General features: G+C 46.9%; 1 protein-coding gene across 3 annotated transcripts in view; it reads right to left on the bottom strand.

The window, feature by feature from the left end:
- The window catches only part of LOC138580187 (C-type lectin domain family 2 member L-like), a 646,123-nt gene that overhangs the window by 461,728 nt on the left and 159,776 nt on the right, over positions 1–24,619 (bottom strand). For all 3 annotated transcript variants that reach the window (XM_069650525.1, XM_069650524.1, XM_069650522.1), the window contains exon 3: positions 9,541–9,722. In XM_069650525.1, coding sequence (XP_069506626.1) covers positions 9,541–9,722 — 182 coding nt within the window. The remainder of the gene's footprint in view (positions 1–9,540; positions 9,723–24,619) is intronic.

Raw genomic sequence — 24,619 nt, 5'->3', positions numbered from 1 at the left:
AATGTTCTTTTTCTGTATTGGTGGGTGGTTTAAAAATAAATTGTGACAGCATATGTCAGTATTATCTCTGTGTTGGTGCCTTTACGGAAGTCATTTTTGTTCTCGTGTTGCCACAGCACTGGTGGCTGATGTTAGTCTGTCAAACTTGGTTCAAATAAATAAATAAATATATTCTTACTACACACCGGCCTGGCTAGTCCATTGTGGCACCGGGTACATGTTGGGGATGGGTGCGAGACGGGTTGGAGGCCTTACCAAATTGAACCAAATCAAAATCATAGTGATTTATTGTGCGCCACATTCATTGGGGGGAAAGGAACTCCCCAAGTTGAGTGTGACCGCGTAGTAAACCACAACATTCCCACTATATCACAGTTCTTTTCTCTATGAACTTTTGGGTAATCACTTCACCTCCAGATCTCCCTCTTCTGAGCTCGGACCCCTCTTGACTGTCAGTTCTTGGGTGACGGTTTCACCCAACCCTGAATCTTCCTCGGTCAGGCCTGACTGGCAACTCTTGGTTGATAGCTTCGCCGCTGGATCTCCCTCTGTCGGGCTCGGACCTCTTGACTTTAGCGGGATTCAATTCCCTTGGTTTCTCAATGTTCACTGTTATTGTGGGATTCACTTCCGTTTCTGTCACTGCTTGTAGATTAAAGTCAGGTTTCTGGTATTGGTAGTGTCTTGGTATTCGTAGTTTCTCTCATATGGGGCTCGACCAGTATTCTGCTTTTAGCACCCACGTGGTGCCGGTTTCCCTCTGTAGCTGGTCTCCCCTTCACACTTTTTATAGTTCATTCAAAAGTTCATCAGCCTTGATTTCAAACTTTCCACTTTGCGATTCTCACTCAACACAGCCCGGTTCTCCCCTCGACTCACCGGCTATGACGAACCGCTTGGCTTTTGGCTTCTCTGGTGTCAAGCCAGGTAGCCCGGGCGCGGGAGCTTCCCTCGCTCCTGCTTATCGGCATAGGCTTGCCGGATGTACCGTTGATATATGCTGCAGGACACTTGTGCTATTGTTCGCGGTCGTAGGCCTTCTTCCATGAAGGTCCCGCGGGTCTGGGACGAAAAGGGCAAGGTTACTTCTATCCTCGCCTCCCTTTCGATTCCACTGCCTTTCTCCTTCTCTGGAACTGCTGCACCGGCTTAGCCGTCTAGATGTGTGATCTGACGTGCTTGCCTTTCTCGTACTGCGCTCTCCTGCTCCACCTTTTATCCCCATGGAGAAAAGGGAGGGCCGTCAGGTGTGTGCGATTTGAGTCGATTGCCTGACCCTCAAGTTGGGGCATGTCAGGTAACCAGTTCTGGTGTTATGTCGGGAAAAATATTTGTGTCAGAACAAGGTGATTTCCAGGTATCCTACGGGGTTGGAAGGGAAAGAAGTGTTACATGCAGGACAAATCCTCCTATTGGGGCTTGTGGGAATCTCAAAAGGGTAGGTTGTGTAGGGTGCATAAAAATGGTAGCTGTTGATACATTTGACTGGGAGTTTGCAAAATTATAATCCGAGGGACCAGGTCATTGTGGTTCGTGAGGCATACGGAAATAGCTGGGATCGTGAATGAACACGGGATTCTGGGACCGGTAGTGTTTTGTCAGGGTGGCAATCAGAAGGACATGAAAAGGAATGGTTGAGAGTTCGAGTAGAAAGCGGGAAAGCAGTGTTTCTGAAAGATGTGGTTTTCAACTCTAATAGGGTTCATGTTGTTATGGAATTTGCCAGATGGGGTTGGTTTGATAGATTTTAATACTGGAGATTTTATAGGAGAAAGGGGGCCAACTGTAGTACAGCACATGAAGTTTTCAGGAATCTCTCCAACCTCGTCTTCTCACCTGGGGTATTCCCCGAGCCCAACACCTGGTTCCCTTACCCAGGTGATCCTCCATTACTGATCCACCCCCAGGCACTGGATCCAACAACAATGGCCGTGTCCTGGCCACCTGAATAAGGGACTCAAGGTTTTACTGGGAGGGGAGAATACCCTCAGGTTTCTCACGGCACCTAGAGGGGTGCATTCACCTCTAGTGAGGAGCCTGGTTCATAGCAATTCACTCCCAGTGTGCCCTGGAGATTGTAATTCTATTATCCAATACACATTAAAAAAGCCAGGGCTTTTACACCCTCGCCAGATAGCATCCCATTATTGCCCTTCAAGGAACTGGAATACTGCTGAGGCTCCCCCTGCAATACCAGAAGTATTCCAATTGCCTGATTGCAGGCTGGGCGGCGAGTTTGCTGCATGCAATGGTGGGTTTATGTGAAGCATTACCAGCAATGTCTCCAAAAGATATTTGAATCAGCATCATATCACAGAGCCAGAAGAGAGATACTGGGGGATTACCAAAAACCATATGTGAAGTCAGAAAACCAACTTGGCTACCAACTGTGCTTGCCACCTCTGTTTTTGTTTTCCCCACTCGATTAAGCAGGAGGTTGAGATGGGAGTGTGGTATCGCAGGCATACCTACAGAGAAGAGTCAGACTGCTAAATATAGTGACAGTTTCAGTGTAGAATGAGGACTACAGAGAAGAGAGCACTCTCTGCCACTGCTCTTTCTTGAATCCCAGTGTTCCTGCATCATGGGAAACACGCTGCATCAGTGGAAGATTATACGGAGTGCCGAAAGAAGAGAGGCGGAAAGGTGATAACGTGCACCTCCATTAAGTGTGATGCAGCCTCCAACCTTGGACAACAGTTCCCTCACTCTGAGAAATACCCAAGGGCTCTTGCTGCTAGTGCGAAAAGCACTCTGAACTATAAACCATATGGTCATCAATGCATTTTTAGAAGTGAGTTGGGCCTTTCAAGAGAGAGACTTGTGTCTGGGTATTGGGGCCAAAGCTTCTGGTGGGATTTGGCTCCCATCAACGAAAAAGACCAGAGGCAGATTACAAGTCAATACCTGCAGTTATGCCCAACATCTTTCAACCAGAATTACTATGATCCCAAGGCAGTTGTGCCACCCAGCATAGAAATATGACAGACAATGCAGAGAGGCAACCATATTGCAGAATATGGCCAAAGTTCTGAGCCTACCATGGACTCGGGTTCTGTAATCATGGACACTTATACTAATTAGCCATTAGTAAAGTTACATTTTAGGTTCAAGACAGGTTTCTTAATGGATGTGAATTCTGAAAAGTGTTTGGTGAGGCAGCTGGATGAGCTTGAAGTTATTTCAGAAACTCGTATGTGTCATTTTGGTGTTGGAGGTGTTTTATGATGGGGAAGAGGTTGATGAACTGAAATTAATCCACATAGCTCCTATGCACTGCTTTTGAAACATGAAAAACACAATGGGGGTACTGGCACCTCACCCAGGAACATAACACAAAGAAATAACCAAATGCCATGGGCTGGATTATTTATAACGAGGCAAACGGCCTTCCAACTTCCCATCCACTTGTTTTGGAGCCTGTATAAAGAAATAATCTACAGGGGTATGTATTCCTCGTCACAATAAATATCTTCTTTAAGGTTTACCAAGTTTTTTTTTTTAAACTGCCACCATTATTTGTACTTTTGACAAAAAGGGTGATTATGATTCAAATACACAAGCAATTCATTTTCATAATGTCTTATTGTGCAACATCGGCAACAGTCACCTTTAGACAGTATATTTAAAAAGACATACATAAATCTAAAATGTGAAGACAAACAAACACCACATTATCCTACACTAAATATTGACACATTGTGTTTCGGCCCTCCTATAGTCAATAATGTTTTCTTTTGTTCCTAACGGCTAGTTGAGTAATTGAGTTTTGCTCAAACCTAGTCTCATCTCTCACATGAAAAAGTGAGAACAGAGATCATTTGGCTAGGCCCCTAGCAAAATTAGTGTAAAACATTTTGCTCTGTATATTTGCCATTGTGTAAAACTTTATATACATTAGGAAACTTTGGAATAAATTCAAATGTGGCCTACTCATTTTAAAAAAAAAAAAAAAAAAAAAAAAAAAAAAAAAACACCTTACCTAATCTGGCTTTTGTATTTTTATTTTGTAGTGTTTACTAACAAACTTTTTACACACTTTTGGCTTCAAAGTCATTTCACATAAAAAAAAAGACCAATTTACCACCATATATCCCTCATTTAAGCATCCTCGTTTCCTGGTATTACTAGCTTATGAACTTTATTTACAGTGGTTACTGATCTATGGACGGTACGTCAGAGACCCCATTTTCCCAGACGATCAATGGACGGTCCATCAGACACCACATTTTCCCCAGAGTCGGGTGTGTCTAGTTCTCTCCTCAACTTCTCCGGAAAGTCAATCCCTGCAAATACCATTCCTAGTTTGTGTCCTTCTAAAAACAACACCCACCATTCGTCAGCTGTGAGCGTTCTACAATTTTCAGTATTGATTGCAAGAAACTGGGATCTCATCAGTTCTTAGACGGTGCATTCATAATTATTTCACAGTTTCCAGACTGTGTTACACAGCCTGCAATGCCCATTATTTTCCCCGCTTCTTCCGGTCCTATGACGGTATTCGTTGGTTGGATAAACGTTTAATCTTATTCTTAAGTGTCTCGCGATGGGTTTTACTTGGGAACTTTTGCAGGTATCGAGGAATTGTGTTTCTCAGTCGATGTATGCTAGCGGAGTCTCTCTGAGATGACAGTTTCATTTTCGCTTCCATAGTGTGAATCCAGTCCATTCTCTTTAGCTTCTCTTTCACCTGATCAGGGTTTTCGATCAGCTGTTTTAGTGATGAGTCCAAGTACTTCAGATGTTTCTCACACTTTAATTTCTGCTCCTTTAATGCCCTTGAACCTTCACCTTTTCCTTCATGTTTTAAGAAGGTATACCCCGGTGCCGGTTGTTCTTCCAATAGGTTTTGTAGAAGCCCTAGAGATTTCCAAACAACTATTGAGTGGATCGACTGTAACCCAAACTCTGCACGAATCGCAGCCATAGGTAGGCTTTTGGGAAGTCTTAGCGTTGTCTTCCAAAATTTGCCTTCTACAACTTCCCACACCTTCCTTGAAAGATTTAGCATTGCTTCTCCTCCATATGTCAATATGGGTATTCCCTTGCTCACATAGAATGTCTGCAGGGGCACCATCGAGAATTAGCCATATCAAGCGTGCAATATCGCACCATGGGAGGCTAGCTGGGTAGCTTTTTGATAGAATTCATCTTGCCAGGTCCTTTCAGCTACTGATGTATTGAAATGTATGCCCAAGTAGCGTGTCGCATTTACCTTTTCAAGCGTTTCCTCACCAATACTCCACTTGAATGCGTTGGATCATTTCCCTTGTTTTATCCCAATCACCATTATCTTTGTTTTTGCGCCATTTATGGCCAGATCGTTTTCAACCACATACTCTTGAAGTTTGTCTTATAAGCGATGCAGGCCGATCTGGGTCTGATCCATTATTACCAGATCATCGGCGTATGCAATAACTGGGATTTCTGTGTTGTTCAGTTTGAGGAAAATTATGTATCAGTGGAATGTTTTCGGTTGGTCTGCGATGTATAATTTGAACAACGTTGCTGCTAATGGACACCCCCGTTTTACTCCTTAGTTGACTTTGATTGGCGCAGTGCAATTCCCTTTTTGACATCTTGCCCAACACACAATGTTGTGTTTTGATGTAAGGCCTCAATGGGAGTCAGCAGTTCTTCTGGACAATTCTAAGCACGTAACTTTGACCACATTTTCTGACGATTTACGCCGTCAAAGTCCCGTTTCATATCAATGAAGGCTATGAAGAGTACCTTTTGCTTGGATGGTATCAAGTTTTAGTAACAACAGAATGAATAGGTTTAAGTCTGTCCCGGTTCCCTTTGTGAAGCCCGATTGCCGAGGATCAGTAATTCGTTCACAAACTGCCCATTGCGTTATCCGTGTTTGTAGGTATGATGCAAAGATTTTCCCTATCACATCTAATAACGCATTGGGCCTCTAGTTCGCTGGATCGTCTCTCGATCCCTTTTTAAATATCGGAATGATTATGCTCGTGGTCCATGAAGTAGGAAGCTTTCTGTCCTTCTCGATGTTCTGAAAAACCAATACTATAAAACTTGCCAATGCCTCTGAGTTGGCTTTTAATGATTTATTCAACAGACCGTCTGGACCTGCTGCTGCTGAGATTTTTAATGTTTTTATCGTGCCTTTGATGTGGTCGGTATCGGCGTGCACAGCCCAATTGACAGGAGGATGGCTAGGTTGTAGGTTTAGCTCTTCATGGTTACTTGCAAAGACTCTGGCGTAGTGAGCCAACCAATTTTTCTCTGTTACTCCGCAGCTTAGCCGGCTCTGCTGGTTCATCGTGATTTGGTTTACAATTGACCAAGTTTCACATGATTTTGAATTTTCCATTGCTTTTATTATTTCTTCTCCTTTTTCCAGTTTGCAGATCATTCTAAAGCGGATTGATCAAAGCCAGAAGATAGCAATATCGAAACTGGACAATCGCTTTAGTTCAAATTAATTGATGTTTGGATTTTGCTTCTTGATGTCTACAAGTTCAGTCCTTGGGTGCTTCCATTGATCCACAACTGATCTACTGTATGTAGATCTTGGAACTAATAGGGGCTGTTTCAGTGTGGTCTTCACCACCCTATAGGATTCCAGAAGAGAATCATATGAGATGTCCGGTTGATCTAATCTTGTCGATTTGTTTTTTGATGTCTTTTTATCCGTAACTTCACTCTATTACTATCTTGATTTATTTCCAAAGCCCGGTTGTAAAATTTCACTGTGGAGACGCAGGTTATCTTCCATATTAGTTTCACTATATTATGGTCACTGTGGGATTGGGACTTTAACTCCAAGCTATGTATTTTGTCGAGATGGCTCCTCAGGATCCATATATAATCTATGGTGGAAACTTGGGTTCCATTGGACCAGGTCGTTTTGCCCGGAATGTCTTCCATCTGCCCATTTAACATATACATGTTTCTGGATTTCATCACTCTTATCCATTTTGCTTGAGCTCTATTACAAGTCTGCTGACTGAGTGGGAGTCCCTCTGAATCTAGGCATTTCATATTTATGTTCCCGCAGATTAGTACAATTGGGCTTTGATATAGAACTTGGGCATTGACTATTATTGATGAGATTGTATCTAGCATCTCTCGTGACTTTGATTTCACTGGATTCCATTATACGTTGATGAGAACTAGGAATGGTGAGATATTAGTTGTTTGTTTGGTAGTTTGTATGATCTACCACAGTGTGTACAGGTTTGGAGTTCCGTATTTAAGCACCGTTCGGTTACTGTCAGTTTTGATCAATGTCAAAAGACCACCAAAAGGTCTTCCGTTCCTGCACTTTTCAGCTGGATTGATCAACACTTCAAAGCCGTCGCAAACGTTGCGTCATTCTTATCCATGTTTTTTGGAGGCAAATAATTTGGGCTTCTTTCAAATGGGAATATTATTTAACAGATGTAGAAATCCACTGCATTCCATGATATCAATATGCCTCCTAGTGTGGTTAAGTTTCATCTTTGCAAGATCTTTCTTCATTTGTTCAGAGCCGATGGCAGCAATCTCCAGTCCTTGTTGGAGACGGTTCGTGCCCTCCATATTTGGCTTGTCGCTATCATCAAATGTGACTCTTATGGTTATTGGACTTCGATCATCTGTGTCTTCATTTGAGAGCGAGGTAATATTGGCATAGTTGGCATTACCACATGTACATTGATCTTTATATTGTGGTTATGTCTTTTGTGGGAAACTTGGTCAATATCAGCCAGGTCAAAGCCATATCGCAGCATTTTGTTGCTTCTCTTTAACAGGGTTTCTTTAACCAGGTTTGATCTTGTGTGCAAAACGACCGTCGGTTCTCTTCTCGTCAATGTACTCCCTGATTGCAATGTCATCAGAGGATATGGTTCGAAGGAATGCAACGCTGTGGATCAGCTTCATTACATTCCTCCTAGTTAAGTTTACTTAGTTCCTCTCAGCTAGTATACTCTCCAGAGATACTTTTCTCGTAACATCCTGTACAGTTTTAGTTTGTATTGGACCTGTTCCGCTCCATCTTCTGCCTCTGGTTTTTCCTGCTCCTCTAGGGTTCCATTGAATGGCAGTTAGCTTCTTTCGTGCGGGTTTATCAAAGGCATTGCTAACACTGCCTGAGGTGTACTTTTTCAGCATTTCAGATAATGGTAGGAACAAACTATTTCCTTTACTATTTTGCACCATGCTAGTCGTTTGTTTTTTTAAATTTTTTTGATGGAGCTTGGAATTGTACATGTGGCTCATTAGATCTCAAGGGCTTCTCCTTTGTCTCATCACAAATTGGCCTGTTATGATCACTCTCCTCATTCTCATTGATATAAGAAAATGTCAATGAGATTGTTATCACTAACTTAGTCATTCTGGTGAGAGGTTTTCATGGAGCCATCCGAATCAGTGTCACTATCACCTTTTCTTGAGGTGGCTAGATGTGTTACAGCCTTAAACCTTTCCTTTGTGCTTTTCCTTACTGAAACACTTGTGTGACGAGGAGGTGTCGACGGATTTCACAGAAAGGCACGCAAACCATTTGATTTCAGAGTTGTGCCCCGTGTCATGTTTTTGGTTTTCTTTTGCCTTTGTAGTTTTATTTTCCTGCCATTCTGATCCTGATCGGTTTATTGTTTATTGACATCTTTCATTTTAGCTTGTTGAAATGGTGGATATAAATCGTCATCTAGATGTTCACAATTAGGGTTTAATCGTGTTTCTCTGTGAGCCCTTATGCTTGCTCAATTCTCCATTTTGATCTTTTAGGTTTTCGTTTGCCATTTGCGTTCTTGAACTGGGTTCTAACGGCAATATATTGGATTGCCTTTCACGGACTTGCTGAATTCTGCCAACACTATTTTTATTGATTGAGTCACTCATTCTGCTGTTCTGTATATGGTTCCCGAGTCTGCTGTTTTCATTTTTACTGATGCAATTACATGATATTTCAGCCGTTTTTACGAGCTCAGTGTCTGTTAGATCGAGACAGTGTGACTGACTTGTTGCGTCAATTTAAAACAATTCACTGGTAATGTTTAGAGGGTTTGACTTGTTTAAAGTGTGTTTCACACGCATGCCACTAACCGATTGATGTCTGTTGGGAGCCTTTTGCCGGGCGTCTCTGATCGCGATGCCGCCTTCATGTTTCCGATGATGTAGGCGGCTGTTAGGGCGGGATATACCGTCGCCACCAGGCTCCATGGTGTTTAGCAGACTTGTCGATCCTCGTGAGGGAATGGGAGTGACTGGGAGTCCTACGGGACTCCTGCGTGGCGCTATGCGCCAGGAGTCCGTTTTTGTAGTTGGGGGGGTCAAACGTTAAAGCGCCAGTAGCAGCCACAGGATACAGTCAGCTTTCCTCCTTCTCCACCGCAAACAGAAAGCGCACAGCAATTGGGAGTGACTGGGACTCCTGCGGGACTCACGTGCCATAATGCTATACAACCAGCGACTGACCATGTGCCACAAACACCCCTGCTGAGTTAGTGTGGGCCATCATTTGCTAGTGAATTGGTCTTGCAGGGGGATTTTTTCAGAGAAATGTATATTGTGGTTTCACATTCTTACCAGTTCTTCTTGGGTGTCGATGAGAGCCAGTGACGCATTAGATGAGGCGCAGAAGCCCTGGCTGTCCTCCCACTCCGCTTCCTCCTTGGAGAAGTGGTAGCATTTTCTTCCGTTGTACAACCAGTCCATGGGGCACGGCTCCACGCAGGGTGGTGTTGGGACTTCCCGTGGTGAGAGTTTCACTAAAAACAAAATGTGTCATAACATTTATTCCTATAAAACCACATAGTACTTTTCCTCTGGCCTGGCTCTCATTGTTGATGTTCATTAAAGTTTTATTATATTTCAGTGGATTTTTAAAAGTGCTTCTCTGGCATTTAAATGACCTCTTGGCATCACCGAGCCTCTCAAATGATCACTGATGCAATGGGCTATGATAGGAAAGTGAGCCTTCATGAAACTACTGGATAGTCAGTGGTTGAATGATAGACAGCTTTGGTATTGGGAGGGGGGGGCAGGTAAGGAATACATTACTTACTTGTAACTCATGTTCTCCAGCATTTGTATCTTTCAGAGATTCACATGCTGTTTGAATACTCCTTGTCGTCAGGCTGGGAAACCTCAGCAACATTAAATCAGTTTTGTTTTGCAACTGTAGTCGCTTTAGTGTTCTCGTACAGTCATATTTCCAAGCAGCCAATAGGCAGTGCCTCCATTAGCTCGACCCCTAGAGCCCATAGTTAGATTAGTAGAATGCATGTCAAAGTGGCAAAATGAGCCAAGAAGACCCCCATGTGTTGCGCAGGCGTGTGGGTTGCATGTGGATCGATGAAAGATAACAATGCTGGAGAACAGGAGCTACAGGTAAGTAACTTATTCCTTCTAAAGCATTCGATCTTTCATAGATTCACATGCTGTTTGAATAGATTATAAAGCAGTATACTCATACACATACAATGCAAAACAGGAGGATAATTCTAACCTTCAGGAAGAAAGCTCACCTTTAGGCAAAGAGATGACGAAGTGCTGCTTGTCCAACCCTGGACTCCTCCGTGGAGTCCCTGTCCATGCAATAGAACTTGTAAAAGGTGCAGACAAACCTCCCTGTGGCCGCTCTGCAGAGGTCCACCAGCGAAACAATGGTGAGGAAGGCAGTAGTGGAAGAGACAGCCCTTGTGGAATGTGCATTAGGTTGACCTGTTAACACCCTTTAAGCCATGTGATGACAGAAGGAGATGCAAGCCGAAAGTCATCAGCATATGGTGGACTCAAATAGCCCCTTGCCAACAGCTGTGGGGCCAAATGCTACAAACAGTTGAATTGACTTTTGGAATGCTTTGGTACAGGCAACATAGTACTTTAAAGCTTGCATGACATTCAATGAATGCAGGGAGCACACTGCCAGAGTTGAAGGGGCGCCAAAGAAAACAGATAGGACGAATGGTTCATTGCTGTGGAATGAGTAATGCCCTTGGGCATGAACGTGGGATTAGTTTGTAAAAGGACCTTGGACTTTTGAATCCCAAAGGTGGTTTTCAGGATAAAGCCTGCATCTCACCCACCCTTCTGGCCAAGGTGATGGCAACCAAGAAGGCAGACTTCCATGAAAGAAACATGATGCGTGCGATATGCAAAGGTTCACAGGGAGGTCCCATTAACAGGGAAAGAACAATGCTCAACTCTCAAGAAGGAGGCAGTGTCCTCAAGGGCGGTAAGGAAGGAACAAGTTACTTACCTGTAACTGTTCTCCAGCATGGGTCTGGCACGGATTCACATGCTCATGAATATTCCCCGTCAGGCTGGGAATCCTGGGAATCCACGGAAAAAGAAAAAAAAGCAGTCATTTCTGAACTGTCTTTCTCCTAAGAACCAATCACTGAGCTCTGGGTCATACTGCCCCCAGCCAATGACTGCCCTCTACCTAAGCCCCTCTTTTGGCAGCCATCTTCAGATTTGGTAGCACGTAAAGTGGCAGTAGGACCGAGAGAAGAGCCGCAGATGGGTAGGCAGGAGGGTTTGCATGCAAATCCATGCCAGACCCATGCTGGAGAACAACTTCTTCCTTCTCCAGCATGGGGTCTGGCATGGATTCACATGCTTAAGAATAAAGAACACATAGCAGTACACACATGCACAACCACGGGAGTTGGCAACGCTCAACAGAAGCAATCTCTTATCTCCTCACCAGGCTCACCTTCAAGCGAACAGGTTGTGCAGCACTGCTTAGCCGACTCTGGACTCCTTCCTGGAATACCTGTCAAAGCAGTAGAACTTTGTGAAGGTGTGCATCGACCTCCATGTAGCAGCCCTGCAGATTTCCAGCAGGAGCACACCAGACAGGAACGCCGTAGTTGCAGTGATCGCTCTGGTCGAATGGGTTCTCGTGCGGCCAGGCAACGGCCGGGTCGCCAACCGGTGACAATGGGTGATGCAGCCAGAGAGCCACCTGGAAATGAAAGCCTTGGAGAGAGAATTTCCCATGGTTCACAGTGGCAAAGTTCACAAAAAGTTGTGACGTCTTCCGGAAACTCTTCGTGTGGGCCAAGTAGAACCAGCAACATCCAGCGAGTGCAAACTCCTTTCAGGCGGTGACAAAGGCGTCGGGAAGAAAACAGGCAACACCAAGGGCTGGTTTAGATGAAAGTCCGAGGGCACCTTGGGCATGAAGGAGGGATGCGTCCGCAACACTACCCTCGACTTGTGGAATGTCAAGTAAGGTGGTTTACAGGAGAGGGTCTGAATCTCTCCCACTCGTCGTGCGGAGGTGATGGCCACAAGAAAAGCTGTTTTCCACGACAAATATTTAAGTGGCGCTGAATGCATAGACTCGAACGGAGGTCCCATGAGCCTAGTAAGCACCACATCGAGCTCCCATGCCGGGGCCGCAGCCTTCACCGGCAGGAACGAGCAAAATAGTCCTTTGACGAACTCCTTGACCAATCGATTCAACCATAAGGATGATCGTCCTGGGGATCTGGTGTAGCGGGAGATAGCCGCCAGATGAACCATGATGGATGCATGGGCCAGTCCTGCTTTGGACGACAGCAAATACGGAAGCACCTGCAGAGCAGTCACTCGTAGAAGGTCGATCTTCTGTGTACGGCACCACACAGCGAACCTCTTCCATTTATGTCCATAGCATTTACGAGTAGAAGAAACTCCTCTGGCCTTGGCAAGCTCCTCCTTGCAGTCCGCTGGGAGATCATAACCCCCAAACTCTAATGCTGCAGGAGCCAGGCCTTCAGGTTCAGCGATCCTGGTTCGTGGTACAGAATCGTGCCCCCTTCCCTGGCGAGAAGATATGCAACCGCCCGAAGCATGACTGGAGGGGACACTGACATGTCAAGAAGGTCCGGGTACCAGATCTGCCTCGGCCACGCCGGTGCAACGAGGATCATCCTGCACCAGGACCGTCTGAGTTGATGGACTAGTCGAAGAAGCAACAGAGAGAACACCAACAGAAACAGGCCGTCGCAGGGGAATGAGAAGGTGTCCCCCATGCTCTCCGGCTGGGGAAACCTGCTGGCGAAGCTCTGGAACTTGGTGTACGTCACCGTCACAAATAGATCGATCTGGGGATTGCCCCATTTGCGGAACAGGAGATCCAATCGGTCCTGCCGAAGTCCCCACTCATGGCAAAAGAGCAGCTCCTTGCTGAGAGAATATGCAACGGTGTTCTTCACTCCTGCTAGATGAAACAGGATGAGGAACATCCCCTGGGCGACGGCACAGTGCCACAGTTCCTGCGCTTCCTTGGAGTGCCGGGGATCTGGTGCCCCCCTGCTTCCTGATGTAGAACATTGTGGTGGTGTTGTCTGTGAAGGCCTGCACCACATTGCCCTTGAGGGACGGAAGAAAAGACTTGAGGGCCCCAAAGAAAGCCTGCAGCTCCAACATGATGTGCAACGATTTCTCCTCCGGTAGCCACAGGGCTCTTGCGTGAAGACCTTCGGTGTGAGGTCCCCATCCTTCCAGGGAGGCGTCCGTCGTGACCGTCTCCTGGTGCGGCGGTGTCTGGAAATAATCGCCTGCGGACAGATGTGTGCGAACTTCCCACCACTGTATCCCTCGTCGACTGTAACCTTGTCCTGGAAGCTTCCTGACACTACGGGCGTCGAACTCCTGTAATGGACGTATGCGTAGCCTGCATAGCCGGATGAGGTAGATGCATGAAATCATGCCGAGCAGAGACTTGATGGACCTCACTGTGTCGATCTTCAGGGCCAACAGCCGCTGTACCTTGCCCAAGATAGCCGCTATCCTCTCCGACAGAGACGCCAGGCACGACGCAGTTTTGAGTCGGGATCCCAGAATCAGCATGTCCTGCGATGAGAATCAAGCAGGACTTTGCATAGTTCACTGAGAACCCCAGATTTGTCAGTAGGCAGACGGTTCTCGCTGTGTGATCGACAGCGATGTCCTTTGAACTCGTCCGGATGAGCCAGTCGTCCAGATAAGGGTAGATGTGGATCCCCCCCACAGACACAGTTGCGCCGCCACTGGCACCAGGCACTTGGTGAAAACCCTTGGCGACTTCAATCCGAAGGGAAGGGCCTTGAATGGGTAGTGCTTCCCTTGAACCATGAAGCGCTGAAACTTGCGGTGCCCCTTTTGAATGGGGATGTGAAAGTGTGCATCCTCCAAGTCCAGCGACGACAAAGTCTCAATCTTCTAGCTGTCTGAGCACGTGCTGAAGAGGGACCATCCGGAACTTTTGGGACTTGACTTATTTGTTTAGCCGACCGGTCGAGGATGGGCTGGCAGCCTCGGTTCTTCACGAGGAAGTACCTGGAATACAGTCTGAGCACCGGCGCCACTTCAGGACGAGCTCCATCGCACCTTTTTGTAGCATGGCCTGTACTTCCAGCAGCAGCTGAGGGACGTGATTTTACTGCCGGGCCACTGGTGGTATCCGTGGACACTTCCGTTAATTCCAGGGTGTGACCTTGAGCGAGAGCGTCCAGCACCCAACGGTCGGTGGAGATGTTCTTCCACACGCTGACAAAATTCGCCAGCCGGTCTCCCACCGGGGTGCACGCGTGGGGGCCCGACGCCACGGCCAGTTCAATCCTCTGGCCATTGCCGAGCCGCCCTGGGGACCCTGGTAACGACAACGTCCTCCTCCAGACTTGACGCAGCTCCTGTAGGTTTCCTGGGCTGAAGAGCAGGAGGGTTGTCGGTAAGAAGAGGAGCCCCCACCTAAACTTTTGGAGGATCCTTGGGGCTTGTTGCCCAAGGTCCGAAAGGACGGCCATCGCTGTTGAAGCATGACCAAGGCACGCGCAGGCTCTGTGTCCATCTTAATGGCTTGAAGAGACTCATCTACAGCCTTCCTGAACAAATTGTCGTTGTCGAAGGGCATGTCCAACATCCTCGACTGAACATCTTGATGAAAATTGGTGGCCCTAAACCAGCCCCGTCAACCAAGGCAAAAGCTGTTGCCCATTTGCCGGAACCCCGTGTCAGCGATGTCAATGGCCACCGTGATGGCATGGTCCGACGCCACCTCGCCTTCCTGCAGAATCTCCAAAGCTTCCGACCTCTTGTCGTCCGGAAGAAAGTCCAGAATGGGAGCGATCTTAAACCACAGCTCCCGGTCGTAGCGCACCACAATGGCGGGAGCATTGGCGGGCTTGATGGTAGTTGCCGCTGAACTCGTCGTCCCATGGCATCTAACTTCTTGCCCTCAATGTCCAGAGGGGTGGAAGCGGCAGAAGAGGAGGAGCCCGAAGACTTCTTCTTGGCTGCTGCTGATACCACTGAATCAGGCGATGGTTGAGTCCGCAAGCACTTGTGCGCAGAGTCCGGCACCTTGTACTTCTTCTCGTAGTGGTCCATCTTCGCCATGGCCATGGCCATGGAGGGGTTCTTCATGAGGGACAGTCCCTCGTCCCAAATATCATTCAGGAGTGGGACCAACAGGACAGTCTTCCTCTTCACCTTGCGGCACTGATATAGGAAACCGCCTTTCTTCTTCTCCTCAGGAAGGAGCTGGAAGAGCTCAGAAGCCCTGGAAATCATTGCGTGAAAAAAGCCTAGCTCATCAGGCGGGGAAGATACGGGAGGTGGAGACGGGAGGTCCAAACAGCAGTCGTCATCCGTGCCAGTACCCGTCGTCACTGTGTCAGGATCGGTCTCATCCCTTGGAGGGGGTGTTGGGTGGCAAAGTGTGGCAAGGAGGTTGAGGGTGAACCTTTCTCTTCTTGGACGGTGATTCCCCCATCGTCACTGGCGCAGCGTGTGGGGCCGCCAGCGTAACAGGCATCCTCGTCTGATCTCCGAGACCAGAGTATGCAAAGCAGAGAGAATGTCCACAGAGAGGCCTCCAGGTGGCCGCTGGAGGCGGCTGCAGCAACGGAGGAGGAGGTAAAACTGGTGTCTAAGGCGTAGGCTGGTCTCCCAGGCCCTCAACGCCCTGCTGTTCCTAGTCGGTCTCCTCCTCGTCATCATCACCCTCGTCGGAACCTTTGTGGTAGGGCCTGCTCCCGACATCCATCCACTCCTGGATGGTCTGGATGTAGGTAAGCTCCTCCTCTGAGGAGATATCCGTGCCCTGTAGGGTTACCATGCCCCCCACCCCTTCTCTGCAACCAGAGTGGACGGTTTTGAGGAAATGATTGGCATCATCTTCTCCAGTGTCTTCTCTATGGGCTGGAAAGAGGACTCCCTCCTGGCCAGGAGGGACACTCACTTTCGGGGTTGCACCCTGTGGATCCACCACTGCGGCTGTCGTGAGAGACGCCAATACCCCCTCGATGGAAGGCTGGGCCTTCGTCGGATGTACCTGGGCCTTCACGGACTGGACAGGTCCCCGGTCCTGCTTGACCTTGGTCAACCCTGTGGCCTTCTCCTTAGGGGGAGGGTCAGTGCCACGATCCCCCTTGGCCTTCTCCGGCAGGTCGATCTTGGGCTTCTCCTTGAGTTTGCCCGGGTGATCCGACTTCCTCTTGGACGAAGATCCCGATCGTTGGCTGGTGATTGAAGCCGCTGGAGATGCCATACCCGCCTTGGCCACCGAAGAGCCTGTCACAATGGTGCTCCCGGTGACAGTGGACTTGCGTTGCTTAGCCTTTGGTTTGACCCCCGCAGGAGGGGCGCCCTCAAAGGTCCTCAGCTGTCTTGAGGGCAGTCGTGGCATACTGCTGGGACCCACCCAGAGCAGGGGCCTTGGCCTGCAGCCACTCCGATCCTTCAGCGTGCGGCACCATCTGCTGACAAAACGCAGACTTCCTCTACGTGCGTCGAGTCAGAGTACAGGCAGTAAAGGCACAGGGAATGCCTGCCGTCCGAAAAGACATTCCGCAAGCTGCAGCCAGAACAAACCTTGAAAAGAGGAGTTGGATCCTTCTGCTCATCCGACATGTCCATGCGGCGTAGGCCTTGAAGAATCTTCTGGAATCCTCCACGAAGAAACTCAACGAAATTCGCCCTTGAGGGGCGATGAAGAAGCTGAAAAACGAGTCCCCGTTAATCAGAAGGTAGATCGATAGAGCACAAGGCTCGATTGACCGAAAAATAGCGCAACACTTCCAGAAAACGAAAAACGCCATAAAAGCTGGGCGACTACCAAACTTGAATGTGCTGTAACAATTGGAAGATGAGGAGGGGCTTAGGTAGAGGGCAGTCATTGGCTGGGGGCAGTATGACCCAGAGCTCAGTGATTGGTTGTTAAGAGAAAGACAGTTCAGAAATGAAACAAACTGATTTTTTTCTTTTACCAAGGATTCCCAGCCCGACAACAGGGAATATTCATGAGCATGTGAATCCATGCCAGACCCCATGCTGGAGAATGTAGGAGGCCCTTTCGGAATTCTTCAACAAGCCGGTGTTCGGTAGGAATTGGTGCTGTCACACTGAGACTACACAAGACATATCTGCTTGGTATTAGATAACCCACCTTTTGGTATAGGTCTGTACTACACAAGATGGTAGTGTGACTGAGCAGCCAGGCCTATCTCAAGAGTAACACTTGCACTCAAGGTTTCAGTTATAAATAGTAATTTATTTAACGTCAGTTTTAAAGAAGCATACTTTAAAAAGGTAAAAGGTTGTAACCATACGAAATTACTTTTCAGAATCAAACAAGTCAGTGAATAATCTTTGGCTATGCTTCACACACACTTCTCCTACACCCAGAGGTGACTTCAATCACAAGGATAGTATTTGCATGTATATATTACACTATTATACTTTGCAGATTCAGGGTTGCAGAAAGGAAAGGTTAAGGGAAAAACAAAGGTTGGAACAGATTCTCAGAAAATGTGAGGACAACCAAATCCTCCAATGAAGTCTAGGTAAAGTCTTTGCCCAGCAGTAACAGTGTTAACGAGCTACAACCTATGGAGGGACAAGCAGTACCGAAGTCAACGGATGAGTGCTTTCAGGGAGCCAGGACAGCCAAAGTCATTTGAACACAGTCTATGGATCTGATGCACTTCTTGGATCAAAGTCTTGCAAAGTTAGAGTTTCAGAAAAATCACTTGTAGGGCCACAAGCTGATAAACCTGTGAGAAGGGAGTTGAAATCAACTCGAAAAGGTAAGCCAATGCAATTCCCAAGTGAGAAGAGCGCGACTAGAGGCAATTTGGTAAGTACCTGAAGCCTAAACAGTACCTATGAGTAAAAGAATAGTGGTCCAGCTGGATTCTGTCTTGCTACAGTGGTGCAGACCCTGGTTCCTGAGCCTCAGTCGTGGGGACAAGAGGGAGGACGTCTGGAGGGCTAATGCGGCGGTACTTGGGAGGTCGGAAGCTACAGGTTGTTTTTGGTTCAGCAGCACTTTGCGGTTTCAGCGCTTAGCTAACAGTACCTTTGTGGATCTTGGACACCGGTTGGACTCTTTGCTCCCTCAGTCCTACACTCTGGTGAGGGCACTCTGGATCTGGAGGTCCTGCTTCGGTAGGGTCCTTAGGAGTCTCCTGGAGCTTCTAGCCGGATTTGCTCGACGGCAGATGTTGCACTGCACTACGGACACTCGACCCCTGGCATTGAGCTCTCGCAGCAACTGAGAAGCACTGCAAGTCAGTGATGGTGGTCCAGTGGAGTTCGTCTTGGGGTTAGTTGGTCCCACTAACCCAAGGGGAGAAGTCGTTCCATCCGGAGATTCTCTGTCGAGGTGAAAAGGGAGGTCAGCACAGCAGCAGGGCTTCACTGGCCAATTCAAAGGTCCAGGAGGTTGCAGCAAGCTTTGCTCACGGTTTCTTCGACAGGTGTTTCTTTATTGTGATATGCAACAGCCCTCTTAGCTGCACCGTGATGTTAGACAAGCATAGCAACTATTAATGAAGAAAGGATTATCCAGACCACCTGGAGGGATACAATCCTTGATCAATGTTTCTAATCTAATAAGAATCAGCATACTTAGACCACTCTTGAGTGCAAGGTGGTCTTCATTATATATGAAAATATAGAAAGTCTCACTGAGGTAAGCCGCGTATCCTTTGTGATACCCGTGAAACCATGTTATATGATGGGTCGGTTCACATCCGTTTGGGTTTTTATTTCAACTAAGTTGGGAACTATGTTTGAATTTACAGGTTTGACGTTGTCTTGTTAAGCTAAAATGGTTGACATAATGTAAGATTGCTACTGAACAACAAGACATACAAAAATACTTCTAGTATATTTTTATATGTGATATTTCTCTGCAGTCCAATTAGGCTCATGAGAAGAGGATTTTTCCCTCAAAACGCGTCAGCCATTCACATTGGACATAAGGATAGCTTTTCTGAAAAATTCTTCATGAATAAATAGCTATTTTTTATTTAAGAAGCTGCCTGAATGTATTTTGTTGGAAACAATTAACGGAAGTATCTACTACGTATGTATTCTAAACTGAATACCTAACTGTCCTATGACGGTACTATATAGTGTGCAAGGGATGGGAGGGTTCCAATCTGGAATCCTCGCTTCTTTCTCAAAGAAATCTAATGAAACCGTCAAGTCTGTCACTGTTGTGTCTCAAAAACCTACTTCTGTGCCTAAAATGATTAGCTTAAACTAACAGTGCAAGGATAATCTCTTCCCAAAGTAAAAGTTCCCAGTTCCTTGGGCAATTCAAAATTGTGAAGTAAACAAATGTTCAACAACTGCGACAACAAGGCTACGGTCGTGGTCCTTTGCTATAAAGTCTCTTGTTCTACTTTATTCCCCTTATTGGCCCTCAAAGCCCCTTATTTCTTTTGGCAAATGTCAATGGGCAATCCACAATAATACGTGTGTTTAACTCACACTTTATCCCATCTACTTGGCACACCTCACTACCAAGAGTAGAATTCCTATAAATTAAATCCCTCTTCAAACAAACTTCCGTTTTCGATGCAGGGCCTAGACTCGCAATATTCTTAGTCCTTTCACAGTTGGTCCCAGAACCAGTTATTCTGTTTCTCAAAAAAGGGGTGGGTCGTAGACTCAGACCTCGCTATTAGGTTCCAAAACCCTCATATTCCAGCTTCCGCTGTCAACCCCTTGCTTCCCTGGACCTCTAAAACCTCTCCGGTATCCTGCAAATCGGGATGTCTCTTCTATGCAGGTGTCAGTTTCCAAAGCAGCTGTGCCAGTTCTCAAGGCTCCGGTAGCATTTGGGGGACCAGCGAGGTCTGCAGCAGCTCTGTGGACGTCTTTTTCCTCCCAGCGGTGCATGCCCTCACTCAGGTGCGTTGCCGGTGCCTGGGATGCTAGAGGTAGTCCTTCCATCCTGGTTTGGGTTCTCCTCCTCTGTTCACGTCTCCCCCCCGCCCGCCTGCTCATATCCGTTCAACTGGTGCATTGCTTGCAGTGTTCCTCCTTGGAGGACAGCTCTCCCCCAGCGTCTCAGCTGAGCTCTTTGAACTCCTGTCCTGGAGTATTGAATCGCTTTGAGGCAATCACATACCGTGAGAAGCAAGACGGTTCACTCTGGTACTCTAGAGTGATTCTCTGACTCCCGGTCTGCTCCTTCACAGTACTTCCAATAAAGCTATATGGAGCATGCTCTGTCCTCTGATATTTTAGTCTGCTCAAGTAAATTAGGTTGGCAATGAAACATATTGCCTCTGTCTAACAAAGGAGGAAAGAGGATTTGGCAAGAGAGGAGGGGTTGGGTGTATTAAAGCGGGACCACTAGTGCGCTCTCCCAGAATGACCGTCCCCAATCCCATAAGAGGCTTTGTTCCCCATGTGATGCTCCCCCGGTGCACCATCCCCAAAGGGACTATTGTACTGTGCACACATCGACCTGGGCCCATTGGAAAGGTCTCCCCCTAGGGAAGAAGTAATTACATCCTAAGTCGATTCGTCACAGCTGATCGAGGAAACCCTCGTTTAGGTATACCAGAGAGGACCGGAGTTCACACTACGCATTCACCGTTCTAAGAACCCAGGGCCCAACAAATCCTACCCCGGTATACAGACAGAGGACTCAGCCAAGGGCAACCTAGAACTGTCCTTTATTTTCAATAGCAGACAGGGATCATGCAGGAAATACAAAGTCTCCAGCAATCACAGCTACTGAGCCTGTGTCAGGGGCTTTTGTTGAGGTTTGACATCACAAGTCACGGCTCTTCCTAAAAAACTTAACAGCATACACGATTAGGTGGTTGGGGTGGTATTGCCTATAGCCGGCACCTATAGATGTTAGCTAACTGGTCCTCTCCTGTCAGGTGGCTTTGCCCGAGTGGCCCTTGCCCTTTGCCATCCACCACTGGATTTGTGTTCCCTGATTGGCTGGAGCTGATCTCCCCAGGACTCGGACCCAGCTCTGTTCTCAGCGCTCCATGTACCTTCTGAAGGTGATGAGAAAGACTATGTGTCCACATTGTTGCCATCAGTATAACCACTTTGCCTTAGAGAGCGCCTGCAGGAATGCATCAATTTGTGTCTGCTTCGCTGGGAACTGCTCCTCTTCTGACCATGTGTAAATGGCCATTGTTCGGCTTGGCCGCACCACGTGGGTGAAGACCGCAAATTTGAGATTGCTGGTCTGCAATTGGTGAGGATTTATTCTGCTATTTTGCAGGTTGCTCCTCGTCTGAGGCTTAGGAATGTTCTGCTCATCTCTGACCTTGGCCGCAAGACCCCTCGTTCTGAGGCCTGTGGCTTCATCTATTTCTACTGTAGTTATGCTATATATGTCTATATTGTTTTATTATTCTTATAGGTTAGTAGTATTTTGGCTTTTCCAGGTTCCTTATACAAACCTGTAGTTGCATATGTTAGTTGCACTAAGCTTCTGCAAGCTTGCTCTGCGTCTCGTTACTTTGTGTTTCTGCGTTTGGCTACTGAGATAAAATAATAAAGGCTTTCGACAGTATGTATATGTATCTGTCCTCTATCTACAAAACTTTGTAAGCATATTCTTTGTGTGTGCACTTGTGTGTCCACGTAACTTCTTGCAGGGATGCGAGTTTGCTTCATGGCTAACGTTGCTATGTCGCGGTGACTCTACTTACATCATCACAGTTAGATATTGGTCATTAGTCGATCAGGTCAAGCGAGGTACCTCCATCCATGGTCAATGAGGCACCTGTATCCAGGAAGACATCAGGTGGATAAGGTTTGAATGGTCGTCAGAGAATATCTGTTTGCATATGGGGATGTCACTGGCCCTCCTGGGGGCTGGCCAAACAGCGACTGGCATCTTGCATTTCTGGCTCCTCTGGCTGAAATGCTTATGGGGGTCAAGAGGGGTATTCCAGGGACCGTCTCTTCACCCTCCTTACGCTGTTCAGTGGCACATAGATCAAACATCTTGGCTGCTTCAGACATGGTGTGAAATGTCCCATTTTCAGCACCCGGGGAATCCCTGAATGGGAGAGAGTCAGGCTCACCATCTGCTGGAACCAAGTCATCAAAGTCATTTGCATTGCAAGTGTGAGTGTATGCCATGCCCTGAGGAATGTTGTCCTCTGATTCAATATCTGAAGGGTCCTCTGGCAGAGGAGGTGCTGCTGGAATCAGTGATGGCATCTTGTCGGAACAGAAGTCTGGTCCTTTGGAGAACGAATAGATGGAACTCTCGTCATTAGTTCTGGACCAGCATTTGCAAAGCAGACACAATATTCACTGAGAGGTCATGGGCATGAAGGAGGTGGCTGTGCAGGAGGCAAGATGGGTGCAGATGAAGGAGGTGGTTGAGGAAAGGGATCTGCTTTCTTTTAAAAAAATAAAAAAGTAGGGATATTGGCCACTGACAAGGCTTTTGTCCCAATCAACACGATTTTGTTAGTCGACAGGGCCGTTGACTGGATTTTTGCTGCCGGCGAGATAAGTGGGGTATTAAGACTTGCTTCTGTTGATGGGGAGGGCGTTGACGGGGCCATGGACTGTTTGTTGTCAAATAGTGTTTGGTGAACTAAGTGTTTTGTTAGATGTTGTGGATGCTGAGGGCAAAGAAGCCTGTTTCTTTGAATATTTGAATGGGATGGCTGCCTTTTCTGTGGCAGACTGAGTTGGGTGGCATGTCCCTTCTTCACTCTTTTCCTCCCGGGAAGCCTCCTTGTGGGATCTCGACCTCAAGAGTGAGCATCCTCTGTGGGTCCGATTTGGTAGAGTAAAGCAGGACTTCTAACGGATGCCGAGGAGGCCACAGTCTTCTCATTCAGACAAGCCACCAACCTTCTGTGCCAGCCCTTAAAGGTCTTATTGGAGAATGAGTGGCATATGGAACACAAATGTACGCTGCGGTCTGGATAGAGACACTACCAGCATTCCTCATGCTGGTCTTCAGCATATGTATTTGCGAGCTGCAGGTGGCATATGCCCGGAAAAGGCTTTTCTTTGCCTTGGAGTCAGCCATGGTGGGGTAAGGAACCACACCACTCAGGCCTCAACCCAGAGAGGTACAGAGCACTCTCCTGCAGGGGAGCACCAATGGACGTAGCAGTACCTTAAACCCCAGACAAGAAGTACTTATTTTAGCTTTCCAGCGATGTCAAAAGCAAACTAGGAAAGTTGTAAGAAATGCTGAAAAAAACATTGAATGAAAACAAGTGTACTTGAAGGAATCCCAACAATTTAATGTGCAGTAAAAATATTAAGATTGAATCTAGGAGTGGAGCTAAGGGAGACACTGCCTATTGGCTGGTGGGTAAGATGGCCTAAATGACTCCAAGAACACTATAGTGATTGCAGCTTTTCAAATTGAAATGTAAATTGCTTTAATGTTAGATGAGTGAAAGCCTGACGACAGGGAATATTCTAACAGCACATGGATTTATGAAAGATTCAATGATGTAGAGTAATAATAATGTCTTATTAATAAAGCTTCTTGATGGTTTCAACACCCTTCTACTGTAATAATAGTTACAATTATTATTCCATATAATGGCACTGCATTTATGAACTTCGGGTGGATGAAGGTCTGAGTTGGCCTTGATGAGATTCAACCTTGTGGAGTGCTGGATATCCACGTGTCTGAAGCATGTTCATTCTCATTGACTATGTGTGCCTTCTGGGTCCTCCCAATCGACTACATGCGAATGGGTCATTGTATGGAGCAGTGGAGTCCTGGAAGGGGACAGCTACCTGTAGACCCATCTGCATCTCCCATCTTTACAACTACATTGAGCTCATTTAGGAGTGTCTATAGGATCCCTAATCACTGCAGTCAGACAAGCTAACGTCTATTATCTTTCTGTTTAAGTGAAGAGGTATGGGCCAGTGGAGGCATGGTGTTTCTATAAGGTGATGCCAGAGTGCCCATGATTTCATATTTTGGCAGTCAAACCGCAGTGGAGGGGTTTTAGCAGGGGGGTGGGGTTTGGGTGAGGTGCCGATAGAACAAGTGTTTTATTAGTTAAATCATTGAAGCTATCATGGGATGGTAAAAACCAAGCTCGTTGTGGTCTAACAGAGTGGGTTTTTCACGTCGCCAGTATTAGCTGTGGGGTATGATGCCTTTTGGCCCTACCCAGCTGCATGCTTGTCCATGATGCCTTTAGGTGACATATGATTGAATGTGCAGTCTCGTATCCTTATGAGTTTCACCCTCTTATCAAGAAGGCTATACTTTGTGTTAGGGCATGTATAAACTTCTCTAGGAAATGGTATAATTAACCACACTTCCAAAGAGGACAAATCCCTCCTCGAATTTGAGTGCACTCTATTCTTCACCCCCAACTGTTGCATGTCTCTCACAACTCGAATACTATAACTCCCTATT

Source organism: Ambystoma mexicanum, chromosome 3p, assembly GCF_040938575.1.
Source record: "Ambystoma mexicanum isolate Mex_15411 chromosome 3p, UKY_AmexF1_1, whole genome shotgun sequence".
In the NCBI taxonomy this organism is placed as follows: domain Eukaryota; kingdom Metazoa; phylum Chordata; class Amphibia; order Caudata; family Ambystomatidae; genus Ambystoma; species Ambystoma mexicanum.
The sequence above is the reverse complement of the archived record's forward strand: the minus strand, read 5'-3'. Positions and strand labels throughout refer to the sequence as shown.